Source organism: Gasterosteus aculeatus, chromosome X (assembly GCF_964276395.1).
Source record: "Gasterosteus aculeatus chromosome X, fGasAcu3.hap1.1, whole genome shotgun sequence".
NCBI classification, from domain to species: Eukaryota; Metazoa; Chordata; class Actinopteri; order Perciformes; family Gasterosteidae; genus Gasterosteus; species Gasterosteus aculeatus.
Window position 1 is genome coordinate 20,325,547 of NC_135698.1, and position 12,867 is coordinate 20,338,413.

The 12,867-nt window shown below is 48.3% G+C and overlaps 1 protein-coding gene across 2 annotated transcripts in view; it reads right to left on the bottom strand.

Moving 5' to 3' along the window:
- Window positions 1–12,867, bottom strand: part of LOC120809340 (A disintegrin and metalloproteinase with thrombospondin motifs 20) — a 61,001-nt gene that overhangs the window by 33,096 nt on the left and 15,038 nt on the right. For both annotated transcript variants that reach the window (XM_040163059.2, XM_078083499.1), the window contains exons 8-11: window positions 12,517–12,622; window positions 9,898–10,044; window positions 6,381–6,522; window positions 6,031–6,135 (exon numbers count right to left, since the gene is read on the bottom strand). In XM_040163059.2, coding sequence (XP_040018993.2) covers window positions 6,031–6,135; window positions 6,381–6,522; window positions 9,898–10,044; window positions 12,517–12,622 — 500 coding nt within the window. The remainder of the gene's footprint in view (window positions 1–6,030; window positions 6,136–6,380; window positions 6,523–9,897; window positions 10,045–12,516; window positions 12,623–12,867) is intronic.

A 12,867-nucleotide genomic window follows, 5' to 3' on the forward strand; every position in this document is an offset into this window, starting at 1 on the left:
CACACGTTGTTACTTCAATTGATAGTTCAGTCCGGATGAGAAAGGCAACTATGATTCAAACTGGCCATACGGCCGCTGCACTACAACATGTTCAATGCGCTCCCTCCAGATGACACCTGAGAACAGAAACGCGTGAGATCGGCTTCAGTGGATTTGAATAATTACGCTAATAAACTAAGTTCTTCTTCTTTAACACGAATACACAACTCGCAGCCGTTAGCTTCAGTGAACACCTGCAAAAGAGTAAAGTCGTGCAGACGAGTACGTGTAAAAACACGGAGGATTCTGCCCCCCCTGCCTCTGCCGGTCTAGTCTGCAAGTGCGCTTTACACACTTGCAGATGGTGTGTGAAGTCTGTGCGCAATGACAGACAGGCGTTAACAGCTTGGGGGTTTGGACTGTGGCGACCTGGCTTGAGATTCTTCCGGTCCTGTTCCACTGTAAATGCAAAATCAGGGCGCTGATCATTTTGCCTCAGAAAGCACTTCAAATAAAAGTGACTGAAAGGAATGTGAGAAAACATCCACGTTACAAACAGGCAAACAGGTGCGTGTCCTCGTTGGTTGAGTAACCTCCTCCGGGGCAACAGAGCTAAATAATCAGGGCTCATGCAATCGTCGAAAGAACGCAGATTTTCTCTCCCCTCGTAGCTCTCGGACCCCCCCCCCCAACTCACTTTCTGTCAACCGGGACCCGGGCCTCTCTAATAGACCTCAGCCACCCATCCCCCCTTATCCCCAAACGGTAAGGGACCACCACAGTGCACCCAGCCGGCAGAGAGCGAGGAGCCGTCCAACACAAGGCCGACCAAAGCCTGTGTAAGCCACTGAGGCATTCCACCCCCCCCCCCCCCGCTGGCACCCTGTGTTTACAACCGTTTTGTTTGGCTTGAAAAGGTGAAAAGAAGAAAGAAGCAAAAAGGGGAGTGGAAGGGGGGGGGTGGGGGGGGGGACATCTGTGTGAGATGATGTATGTGTGCGAACGTGAGCATGCACATGACGGTGTGTGTGTGTGTGTGCCTGTGAATGTGCATTAAGTGTGAGAGTGATTGCTGTCTGAAGGCATCTGGGGGCCACGCTCAGTTCCAATTAGCCTCTCTTTCCGAAGTGCATAAACAGCCCCTTGGAGAATGTCGGGGTGAAAGGCAAAGCTCACGCAAGGCGTGAGGACACTGGCAGACTCTCTCCCAGGAGGTTGTGGTGAGACATTTAAAGGCCTCATGAGAGAAGCCTTGTCCGGCTGGGACTAGCACATGTTTGAAATCGGGGATTTCACAAAGACACGTGCTGACTTAGCGACTTCTGCGTGTCTCACCTCGGCCGGCCGGGCCACAGAGAGAAGTCCCCGACAGCGGGAACATTATCTAAGCACAGCAGCATCTGCTCCGCGCTCCTAAACTGGCTGGTTTGGAGGTTAGTGCCCTGTAATTGCCTCATTTCTGAACACAAGCCGTACATCATGGAAGGAATGAGAAGGCAGAGGGCTGATTTGAAAAGGCCTCCGCTCTCTCATTTTAACACGGCCATTTACAACAGGCTTCACCTCTTGGTGTTGCGGTGTCTCTCTCGTGGCTCCGGTTCACAGGTCACTTTGTAGGGGGGGGGGGGGGGGGGGGGTTTGGGTTGTGTCTGTGTTAGTCCACTCGACTATGCTTAATTAAGACGGACTGCGGAAAAAAAAAAAAAAAAACCTGAGACATCGGAGGTCACCTGTGGCGCAACATGGACCACCGCCGTTGAATTTCAATTTCAAAGTCATGACGCACTGTAACTAATGGAGTAACTTGACCTGGAGGCCAGAGGCGGCAGAGACGCATGAAGCTTGTGAAGTCAGTCGTTCAGGATCCTTTGTGTTGCTCACAATAAGTCAATCGGCATCTGTTATAATAGACTGGATTTATATAGGCTCATTTTTCAGCCAGGAGGAAAACGGACAAGAGGGAAATAAAGATGAGCGAGAGAGACAGCCTGATGCAACCGTGACCCCAAACAGCCTCTTCTTGCTATAATTTGTTCCTTCTTCCCCCTCCCACCATTCCATTCACGCGCACAACCAACAGCGGCGTAAAACAGACAATATCGCTCTACTAGACTCAGTCTCATTCTATATTATTTTGACATTTACAGTGGATCAAATCATTCCACAGCGTTCATCCAGCTCGGTTCCTCAACAGAGATTGTTTTGTTTTTAAAGCGAGCAAAACAAGCTGTAAACACAGCACCAAAATATAATACAATAAATATTACAAAATACAAAAAATGACTTAAGAAAAGACTAGATGTGTCCAATATTTATTAATATAAGTATTTAACCTTCTGCCAATTTGCAATGAATAAACCTTGCGTACAATATTTGGATTTCAATAACTATGTGTACATTTTGGACACCACACTATAGTTGTATGAATATTTCTTGTTTCAGCGATGAGAGCTTCACTCGCTGGCTGCTGGACTCATCAAACCACAATCCTCTTTTTAGCTCAACATCCACATCGATGTCCGCGATGACGGCAGGTCAACGTGACCACGTCCTGCAAAGACGCAGAGATTCGCAGCACCGATTCCAGTGTCGCACAATCCCAAACTCCAGCACAGAAACACACACACACACACACACACACACACACACACACACACACCCCGTCCCCGCATCATAAGACGGGTCTGTTAGGCTGCCAGGGAGTTCCAGCCATAACTCGCCGCCTGCGCCAACAAACTCCATTCTGCCCTGGCGTCACTTTGCAGGACCTCACTATCTCGCTCTAATTGGGTGAAACCAGAGCAGGTCGTCACTCTACTCACCAGGAATGCTTTGGAAATCAAAAGCAACTTCCCATTTGTTCACTTACACCAACCACTCAATTAAGCCCCCCCACTAAGAGAATCTGGAAAGCTTTTGGGGGTTTTACACAAGAAGAAATTGAATTAAATCTAAAACACTTGAGTATGTTGTTTGTCGTTTTGCAACCAATTCCCTCTGAATAGTCAGCGGGGAGCTTTGAGCCGCGGCCACATTCAAACGGACAATCAAATGGACACACGTGAGAACAATAAGAACTATGGTAACAAAACACTTCATTCAAGCTCTGCCGGCGGGTTTTTTTCTCTCCCTCCGCCACCCACTGAGCAGCGAGGTGGTGAGAGGCAGCGCGGGGACCTTCTCATGGCGGGGACGTGGATACGGGGCCAAGCGGCCCCCGGCTTTGGCTTGACAGGCACTTATTGACCACGCTGGCTGGCCCCTAATCTACACACACACAAACACACACACTCCCGCGGACAAAATCACACCGACGCAACTGACAACTCACAGCGAATGTGCACAATTCTGCAGAAATACAAATGCAACACAACACAGACAACTACTACTACACATGCATGTATGCACACACAAACAGCAAACACACAAAGACACACAGACGCAGGATCCGTTTGAAGAGTGAGAGGGACCAAAAGGGGGGGGCGGGTGGGTAAGGAAGAAAGAGAGGATGGAGGGGAAGGGAGGGTGGTGGCGGTATTTATAGACAACAAGTGATGGGACGCCCTCGTTAGCGCACGGCCCACTGAGCCAGATGACAGATGCACCGCCGAGGGCCATGTGACCGCATTACTCACTCCGGCGCCCTGTGAGAGGGCTTGTTGAGCCACAGGGAGGGAAGCGGGGAGGAGAGAGAGCAGGAGGGAGGCACAGGCAGAGAAGGGATCGCGGAGGGGGGAGAAAACTGCCCATGAACCCTGCAGGGCCCGTTCTCAGCTAAGCTGTATACAAACAAATTGAGAGGACGTGCCTCTGTCCCACTGCGGCGCGCGGCGGGCGGCGCAGCCACGACGGGTGACAGCTTCTTCACGAGAGATGGCGTTTTCCCGTGTAATCGATAGTAAGATCAGACCCTCGGCGTTCTAGGACAATACCCGCTGCTAGATTCCCCCCTAGAGACCCTGCATGGTAATCCTCCAGATCTGACACACCTCCAAACACACACTCCGCCCTCGGGGATCCTCCAGATCACCTCAGAGCCAGAAGCTCGTGCCCAAGACCCTGTGAAGCCTATTACACCTGATCCTCATGACTTCTTTGAAGAAGGACCGAGTAAGGAGGAAATGCAAGAACGCGAGAGCCGCATTGTTCGTTCTTTGTATCTGTTGGTGCCAAGAGGCACAAAGAACGAACAACGCGTCGCTGATGCAAGAGAGTCGGCAGAGTCATGTGGGTTTGTAGATTATCAGAGGTACGCTCACATACTCACACACGCAGACACCCCATAACAAAGTACCACATAAGGGAGCTCTGGCATGGGCAGCTGAGAGTCGGCGCGGGGTCTCAATCTCTTTCAACTCGCACTACTTCAAACAGGCCCCTGCATGAGGATAAAACGGGGCCCTGAGCAGTAGAAACAAAGGCGGGGCCTCCCCTCGGACACACAAAGAAAAACAGTTTGCGCTCTTAGAAAAATACAAAAGTCCTTAAAGGGTCTCATTTGATTTGTGTTGATTTTACGCCGATAGGGACATCCAGGTCGGCTTGTTGGTTGGTGATGAGATGGAGTAACAGAAGAAGTCGGAGGTTGGACGTTGATTTGGGTTGGGGTTCTATTTGCTACAATCATGTACTCCAGAGGATGATTCCTGTATTCTTTCAATTTAATTAGATGTTCAATGAAGGTTTTAATGGCAGGATAACGTGTAATCTAAATGTGCTTAACGCGTAAAAACAATGTGTTGGTGCAGCTTTTGCTTAACTACATTTTTAGACTTTTCAAACATTTGAAACATGTGACTGCTTTTAACTGGATGTAAAGGCCTCTCTGGACCTGCAAAGGACCAAATCAATGTTTACAGGGCTCCAATAACGCCAAGGCATCTATTCCAATCCAGCTAAGTCAGCTCAAATTGGGTTAAGGGTTTGCAGCTTATTAAAGCAAAGCACTCAGTGTGATTAAACCAACACCAAGTGTTCCTCCCACGCACGGGCTGAGAGCAGCGTGGGCGCTGCGATCCCAGGGCCATTATGTTTCAGGCTGGATGTTGTAGTTGGATTAAGATGTTAGCTATCCCCCGTTAACCTCCTCTCACTGGACAGGACTTAACATGGTGAGGAAGGAGATGGAGCCAGATGAAAGGAAATGCGGGATACAAGACTTGCGTGGGCCCACATCGCTAAGGACTCCTGTCGGGCAGAAGGTTAAGGAGAGTAGAGAACCCTTCCTTTTTTCTTCTCCTTCTCTCATGCATGCTCCAAATGCTAAACACCAGCGCAACAGATTCTCATCCCCCTGTACGCCCTCCTCACTCTCCTCCTCCCTCCTGCACTACAGAATCACTGATGTGAGCTCTTTTGTGGGAGCGCTGGCTGGCCTCAGCCTGGGCTCCGTTACGGCCTGACCACTGACCCACTCACTCGCCTTTTTAAGAGGTTTTAGGGTCATGGGTTCACAACAAGGTGACTCAACTGTGAACGGCGGGAGGCACCCTCTTTCAAAGGACCCATGTCTTCACCTTTCCCTCTTTCTTGCTGCCCCGTCTCTCTCTCTCTCTCTCTCTCTCTCTCTTTCCTTTCTTTTTTCTCTCTTTCTCTTTCCGCCCCCTCCCCTGCAGACTGTCTTTCCATGTATCCTCACTGGCTGACCCGCCGTCTCAGCTCTAATTAGCATAGCATCCCAGAGCGAGGAGAACATGAAGGCTAATGGGGGTTGGGGCCCCGTAACAACACGGAGGGTTAAGCTTCAAGTTTCTAACTAGGGCCATCACCTGACCGCATTTACATGGGTTCCTGCAACCGCAATTCAAGCAGGAAAGTAATGCATTATAAACTATTCCTCGGTGTGCTGGAGGAAGGGAACTAGAGAGTAATGGCGTGAGAATTCAAAGCAGCCCTGCATGGAAGGCATAATTCCTTTTTCAGGACGTGAAGAAAACATTTAAGTGAGAGTCAAGGAGACTTTGGAGTTGCTTCCAAAAACGTACGTATAGGAAATGGAACACCTACAATGTGTTGATTAAGCAACATACATCCACATGTGGACCGACTTACCATTCCATGTCCACAGTCAGTCCCATCAGCCAGTGGCATATGCTGTGTGCGACATCCTTTATGGTCCCCCTCTGCGCTGGTACACCACAGCCTCTTGCACTGTTTCTGTGAGGGCCGAACATATGTTTTAGCAATTTATCTTTATGCTTGAATAAGAGTGAGAAAATGCATTCCATACATTCACAGATTACATTTATTACATGACATTTTATTTTAAGATTGAAAGAACCTAGTTTCAGATCTGTCAGCCGTTATGGACAACTGCTCTGATCACATGTCATGTATCTCTGAGTAGACAACAACTACTGGTTTTGTGTTGTTTTGCTCGCTTTGATAACAAGCCAGCGTACCATGTAAGGGCATATTTGGGAACCGGGTCCAAACATCAGCTCACACTGTCTGTTGGCATTGTAGGTCTGCCCCGGGAGGAGGGTGGGCAGCTCGTACGTCCTGCCTCCGGGCTCATCGAGGAGGCACTCTCCATAGCCAGTGCTAAAACACAAAAGCATGTTTATGTGGACAGCTGATAATGTACACGCACACACGTGCACGAGGCAAACATCGTGGTACATCCTTCAGGCCAACCCAGTGTTTTCTGACCCCAGAAAGCGTCAACACGTGTCGCCTCTTTCACAAGAGCAAAGTAAACATTTCTCCGTCTTTGTCGGCGATCACCCTCAGACGTTTTTACCCTGTGGGTGGTCTGTAAAGTCGCCCAACCCGGAGGCTGATATCACTTCCCCCGTCACTGGCCTGTTAGTAAATGCTGTCACTGTGAAACTTGAGTGAGGCGCCACAGACTCCGTAAAACTGCATTGTGATAAAGACCGAAAAGGTTCCGCGCGGTGACCACGTTTCTATCCGTAAGCATCGATCTGTGCCGAACGAGGACAAAAAACAAGAATTTGGAAGCCCACAGCAGCTGATTGAGTTACATACATGTGGGGCCAGCGGCGGCATTGCAGCGTAATGACAGACTGCGGTGCGCCACGCCCTGAGCCACGGCACAGGAGACAAGGAGAGCACAGCTGGGCCGAGCGTACGCAACAACGCGCACAAAAATCACCGCTTGTGAAAAAGGCACAAGTCAAAGATGTTGGCAGAGCGAGCCGGGGCTCAAAGGATCTCTTGTTTACTCTTGAGAAAGGAAATTGTCCGATGAGACATGTATAGATGTGTAATTACACAACATGTCTGCACCGCTCTGACAAATTTTAATCCGGGATCCAGCTTCTAAAACACCTGCTGCATACAACGCCAGCTGATAGGACTGGCCAATAATTACGCAGGATTACCCCCAGTTACAGTCACTTGTTTCTCTCCCCTTTTATTTTCCAGCCGTGAGTCAGAAACTGCAGCAAACAGCGTCGTGGGGGGGGGGGGGGGGGGGGGTGGGGGGCGCTGCATGAGAAGGATAAAACCACAGTGGAGTGAATGGAAACTATGAAGCAGCCTGTCAAGGACTCAGACTGTCAGACGTTCCCATATTACAGCATCTTTCAGCAGGTGGTCATCTGTCTAATCACGGAATGATTATGAGGACCGGGTGAGACAGACAGACAGAAGGACACGGGGTCAAAGCGGTCACTTTTTCAATGAAACGTCTACTTTCAATAAAGCAAGAGGAGATTCCACGCCTATCAGTCATTGCGGACGCTGGAGTTTATTTAAGATCATTTACAGTTTGTTGTAAGAAACTAGTTTCCGTGGTTTCCCTTTGCAAACAGTGCAAGGCGCATCCTCGTGTTTCAGATGGAGAGGAAATGACACAGAGCATCACTATAGAGTGCTTGTCTCTGACAGAGTGCACCCATTATAGTACAGGGAGCTGTAGGAAAAGATACTCTAATGAATGAGGTTTAGTTCAATACCAAAATTAATCTCCATCTAGATTTTATTCCTTCCGGAATTTTCCATTTTTAGATGCAGTTCTTTTTCTTTTGTAAAATGTTGAAAGAAAATATACACACTCAGGTGTTTTATTTCACTTCAACATAATCTACGATAATATTAAGAATATAAGTATAATATAATCTATAATTTACTACTGATATGTGTAGATTTATCGTACATTTACTAAAAGTTATAATTGGATAATGCCTCGTTTCCATATTTAGACATAACATTTAACAACTTACATCCAAAAACATGATGGGCTTGAACTGGGGACGTGTAATGGGATTACCTCGGTGTCTACCTAGAGACATTAATTACCTTGAAATCTCCACTTACGGAAAATAAGTCTGTATTGCTAAGGACTTAATTGAGGGTTTTGTTGGTGTAGTCCTCCTATGATTTATATAACATTTTATTCACGAAAACATGCCATTATATTTTGATGGTATATTACAATTTATATAATAATAATAATAACATTAGCTCTGTCAAAACCTGCATTTTCAAACATGTAATTTAATTGCATTAATGTATCTATTAGTTATTTGTTTTTACCTGTGATGAACTCCTGAACATAACGACTCAGTAAGTAGTTAAAATGACATCACATTGAAGTTCTTGCGAGTTGCTAGAGCAGTTAGGCTAATTCTTGAGGTGTGCCATGGAAAATAATAGACTACTGATTATGTGGTTTCAACAGCCAGCCGACACAACAATTAGTGGGTGCTAAGATTTGCATTTGGGTTCTGTATTTGGATTCTTGGGCTCACATCAAACGGCTGCGTGACATCGAGGGGATGAGTGGCTGCCTCATGCAGAAGCTGACGCGTAATAACGCTGCGCAACAGCAGGATGCTGTTCATCGGCGCCCGGCAGCCGGAGTTCGGTGCACGTTATTAAGGAAACAGTGGGACGAGGAGGAGGAGGGGGAGGAGGAGGGGGATCCTTTGGAACAGGGACGTTGGAGAGGTGGCGAGGCGTTCTTTTTTTCCGAACTGGTAGCAGAGTGTGGGTGCCGGTTGGATTTGCTCTTCGGGGACAATGGGCAGTCAAAACACTGATGTACTTGACCAGGGCGGCCCACTGAGCGGGAGCAGCGCCGCGGCAGCGCTACTTCAACCCAATGCTCCTCAATGTCGGCTTGGGACGGATTTCAAAAGCACTTGGACGAAGCTCTCACGGGCGTTTCCCACCGCACTTGAAAGGCTCTCTTCGTACTCAAATCCCACACGGTTAACAAACGTTAGAGTTCATATTAACAATCACACTCGATCCCGTTTTGTGTGCAGTATTGCGCCGCACATAAAACAACACACCCATTGACCGGAGGAAATAATAAAGAGCTTCATCTTCACTGAACGTTCCAGCCACTCGATGTCGCTTGCTGGAAACTATGCGAAACGCCACCTTAAAAGCCCATAGGAGGCGTGGCCTAACGCTGCATCTGGTCAACAAGGCCTTCCTTTGTGGAGGCCTCCACAATTAACGGAGGAAAGGAGGCAAAGATTGAGGGGTCATGTCCTGGGAAGATATAATTAGAAGTGACATTTCCCCATCTTAAAGGGAAGCCTTTCACCGGGGTCAGTGAGCACAGAACCACCGAATGAGCCGCCGCCCCGCGTTACGGAAAGCCGGCCGGTGACTATCACCTTACCGTTTGCCTAAGACAGCCGGGGGGGCTGCGAGAGATCCATCGCTCGGGTCAGCCGATGGAAGACCCCCGGATTCAAACAGGAAATACTCCTTCGGCACCAGGCAATAACAAGCCCACACAGTTTACATTGCACTGACCTGTCTACACAGCACCGAGAGAGACGCTGCAGCCGTTTGTTTAACCGGCCACGTCACAACAAGTGAAAGTTAATGGAGAATGAGAAATGTGGTAGTGAGAATGTGAGATTGGAGGAGAAAGCCTTTTCAATTTGCCTCGACGATGAATCCGGGTTCAAGCCGAGGAGAGCTGGTACCTACTCTAGAAACTCGGTGATGTACTTGCGGCTGCACTTGGACCACGACCAGGGGTTGGTGTCATAGTTGAGGGTGGGAGCCATAACATGATACTGGTGCTTCAGGCCCGCCTCCCGGCACTTTGGGTTGTCATCGTGAGGCATGTTGAACCTGGTGTGGAGCAGGAACGGGGGAGGGGGGGGTACAGGGAACACACACAAAGTGATTATCAGATGCTTAATGGAACAGCTGTAACAAAGAGGATAAATGTCACAGGATTTACATTCAGGCCTGTTGGGCCGCCGCGCACACACACACACACGCACACACGCACACCAGCTTTATCCGTCAGCTCCACCATCTTGGCGAGGATGCGAGTGAGAACTCCTTCAGCTCACTGAGAGGTCAAAGGTCTCACATTCTCAAAGAGCTTACCTCTTTAAGGCCACCCCTCTTCCTCACTGAGGCAGTGTTGTATTTTTTTTTTTGACATGCAGCTCAGCACTGTGTAATAAGTCTGCTTTGTTTGTGTGCATAGGGTTAAGGTTGGGGTTAGGGACAACAGATAAATGAAGTACACAGCACGGCATCAGTCTCATAAAGCAACCTGATCATGTCCAGAATAGTCCTGCAGATTTTTCAGCCATGAATACATGCATATGTACACACACAGGAAGCCATGCAGCTGTATGATGTCTGAGATGTGTATAACAGGATACGGGCCTGTCTGTGGCTCTGGGCTGTCGCCGAAGGGGGTCAATCAATACCGCCGCACAAACAAGACCTAGCAATTCTGGCATGCGGCCCACCCTACAGGGGCCGAGGGCCCGAAGGCAAACAACCAGGGAATAATTAAGCCTGTGGCACAGTAATGAGCTGTGCATGTACAAACCGAGCTGATGCTGACACCATCAAATCAGGCTCAAATAGCATTTGCACCGTTAACTACAAATTATTATTCTTATTATTATTACGAAAGGGATTTGTGACACGGGACTCTCTCGAGGCCTTACGATGACTTTCCTGAGAATTATCTGAAGGGCAAACATTTGCTCACAGTCTTGAAATCCTGAGACGAGTTCCTTTTCGAGTAATTAGGCAGTAAATCATGATGTTTCTTGCAACCTCAAGGTACAGACCAATAGAGGAGTCAATTCCAGTTTCCAAGCAGCCAGACGAAAATTTGATAAATTAGGAGCTCCCAACAAAACAAGCTGCTTTGTTTTTCTGTACATGTCATCCTTCAGGCCATGCTGTCATGCAACTAGATTTAAAAAGACATGCTCCTTTGCTGAAATGCCCACGGATAACTGCGGGGGCGAGACATGAGATGGAGCAAACAGCGCAGTCTGCAGAACAGCAATCATCGGCACTTTAGGGGAGACAGGACTCAGTGACACAAGTGGGGGAAATGAATTGCTTTCAGACGATGACACGTTTTAGCTCACCCATGTGTGGTGCGGTGCAAAGCAAACCGTCTTTGACGTTCTCAGTAATCTCATCCTGTAGGTTATGTGGGATCGGGATAATGCAGAGGTTTTTATGGGCTTTCATTTGTCCTGAGGTGTTGAAGATGAAAGCCGATAGACTTCTAATGTGATATAACAATGTCAAGAATTGACACACATATACATATGCATCTATATATTATATATATACATTGGCGAGTTCCGCCTTTGAACGCCTATCCAATGAAAGTCCCAGTAATGGCTATTAGCAATCACACGTCTTTGCAGTCATCTGAGAAAGGCCTCCTACCCGTTGGTCTAAAGCTGTCTTTAATGTGCCACGCTCTTGAAAGGGCTCGCACTCCCTGACACTGGCTTTCCCAAAGCACTAAACACTGCGGAGAGCTCACGCCCTGTGAACGCAGCGATTGCGCACGCCAACAGGCTGCCTTAAGTCGAGCGTAGGGGTCGGCTGCTCGGGTCCGATCGCTCCACTGGAAGAATGTGTGTGAGACATATGAGACAGAGGAGGATATTTTTAACGTTATAGGGAATAAAATGCATTCTTCGCCAATGGCTCATGGGACAGGAACACAGCACATCGGAAAGGAAATCAAACAGAATCTCAACGTCATACCCAGCAAGGGAGCTGGGCGGGATGAAAGACAAATAGTCGTACTTAGGAGCCCCGATGTACACTTGTGCGTGGATGTGTTAGCTCGGGGTGAAAACACTCTCTGGCACACATGCGTACTGTGATAACGCACAAGAGACATATGACGCCACTGTCACATCTCCCGGGTGTTTTATCAGCCTCTACGGCTGATACGAGGAAACAAGCGTGCTGCTGAATGCTAAACAGAACATTGCGCCTTGCCCTGTCTGATAAAGTTCTATGTGCCACTTTCAGTGGTGATTTGTTTTGTACCAATCCACACCGAATTTCATCCGAGGTGTCGTTCATGCAAAACAAAAGCTCTGACACACTAAGGGTTAACTTCTTGAGCTGTATAGTAAGGTATTAAAGGCTGGCATGTTATTAAAAGTCAAGTTTTCACTTCATTATATTTTGCACCTGTGACTGCTGCGCCCTGTGTCGCTTGATAAGAGGTCTTTTGTTTGTCAAAGCTGGCTGCGGGGGGAGTTCGTGTGTGTGTGTGTGTGTGTGTGTGTTGGGTGCTGTGCTGTAACTTACACATGGCCCAGCTCATGAGCGATGGTGAAGGAGGCACTGATTCCATTTTCCTCGCTGATGGAGCAGCTCCGGTACGGGTCGCACATGGTCCCCAGCTCTGCAAGGCCTGCAGGGCCACGTGGACACATGGAAACGTGAACGCTTACAGAATAAAAAAAAATCCTGCTGCTGCTTGATTAAACCATCAGAACTTCTGCTCCGTAAGAGAGATTAGCACCCGGTACACACTTCCTCCATCGTCCCGCTCTCACTATAATGTTATCAGCTGACTACTGCAGTATATGAGCTGTGCTTGCCGGTGTGACAAGTCGATTGAAAAGGACTCACGTTTGTAGAAGAGAAATGCAAAAG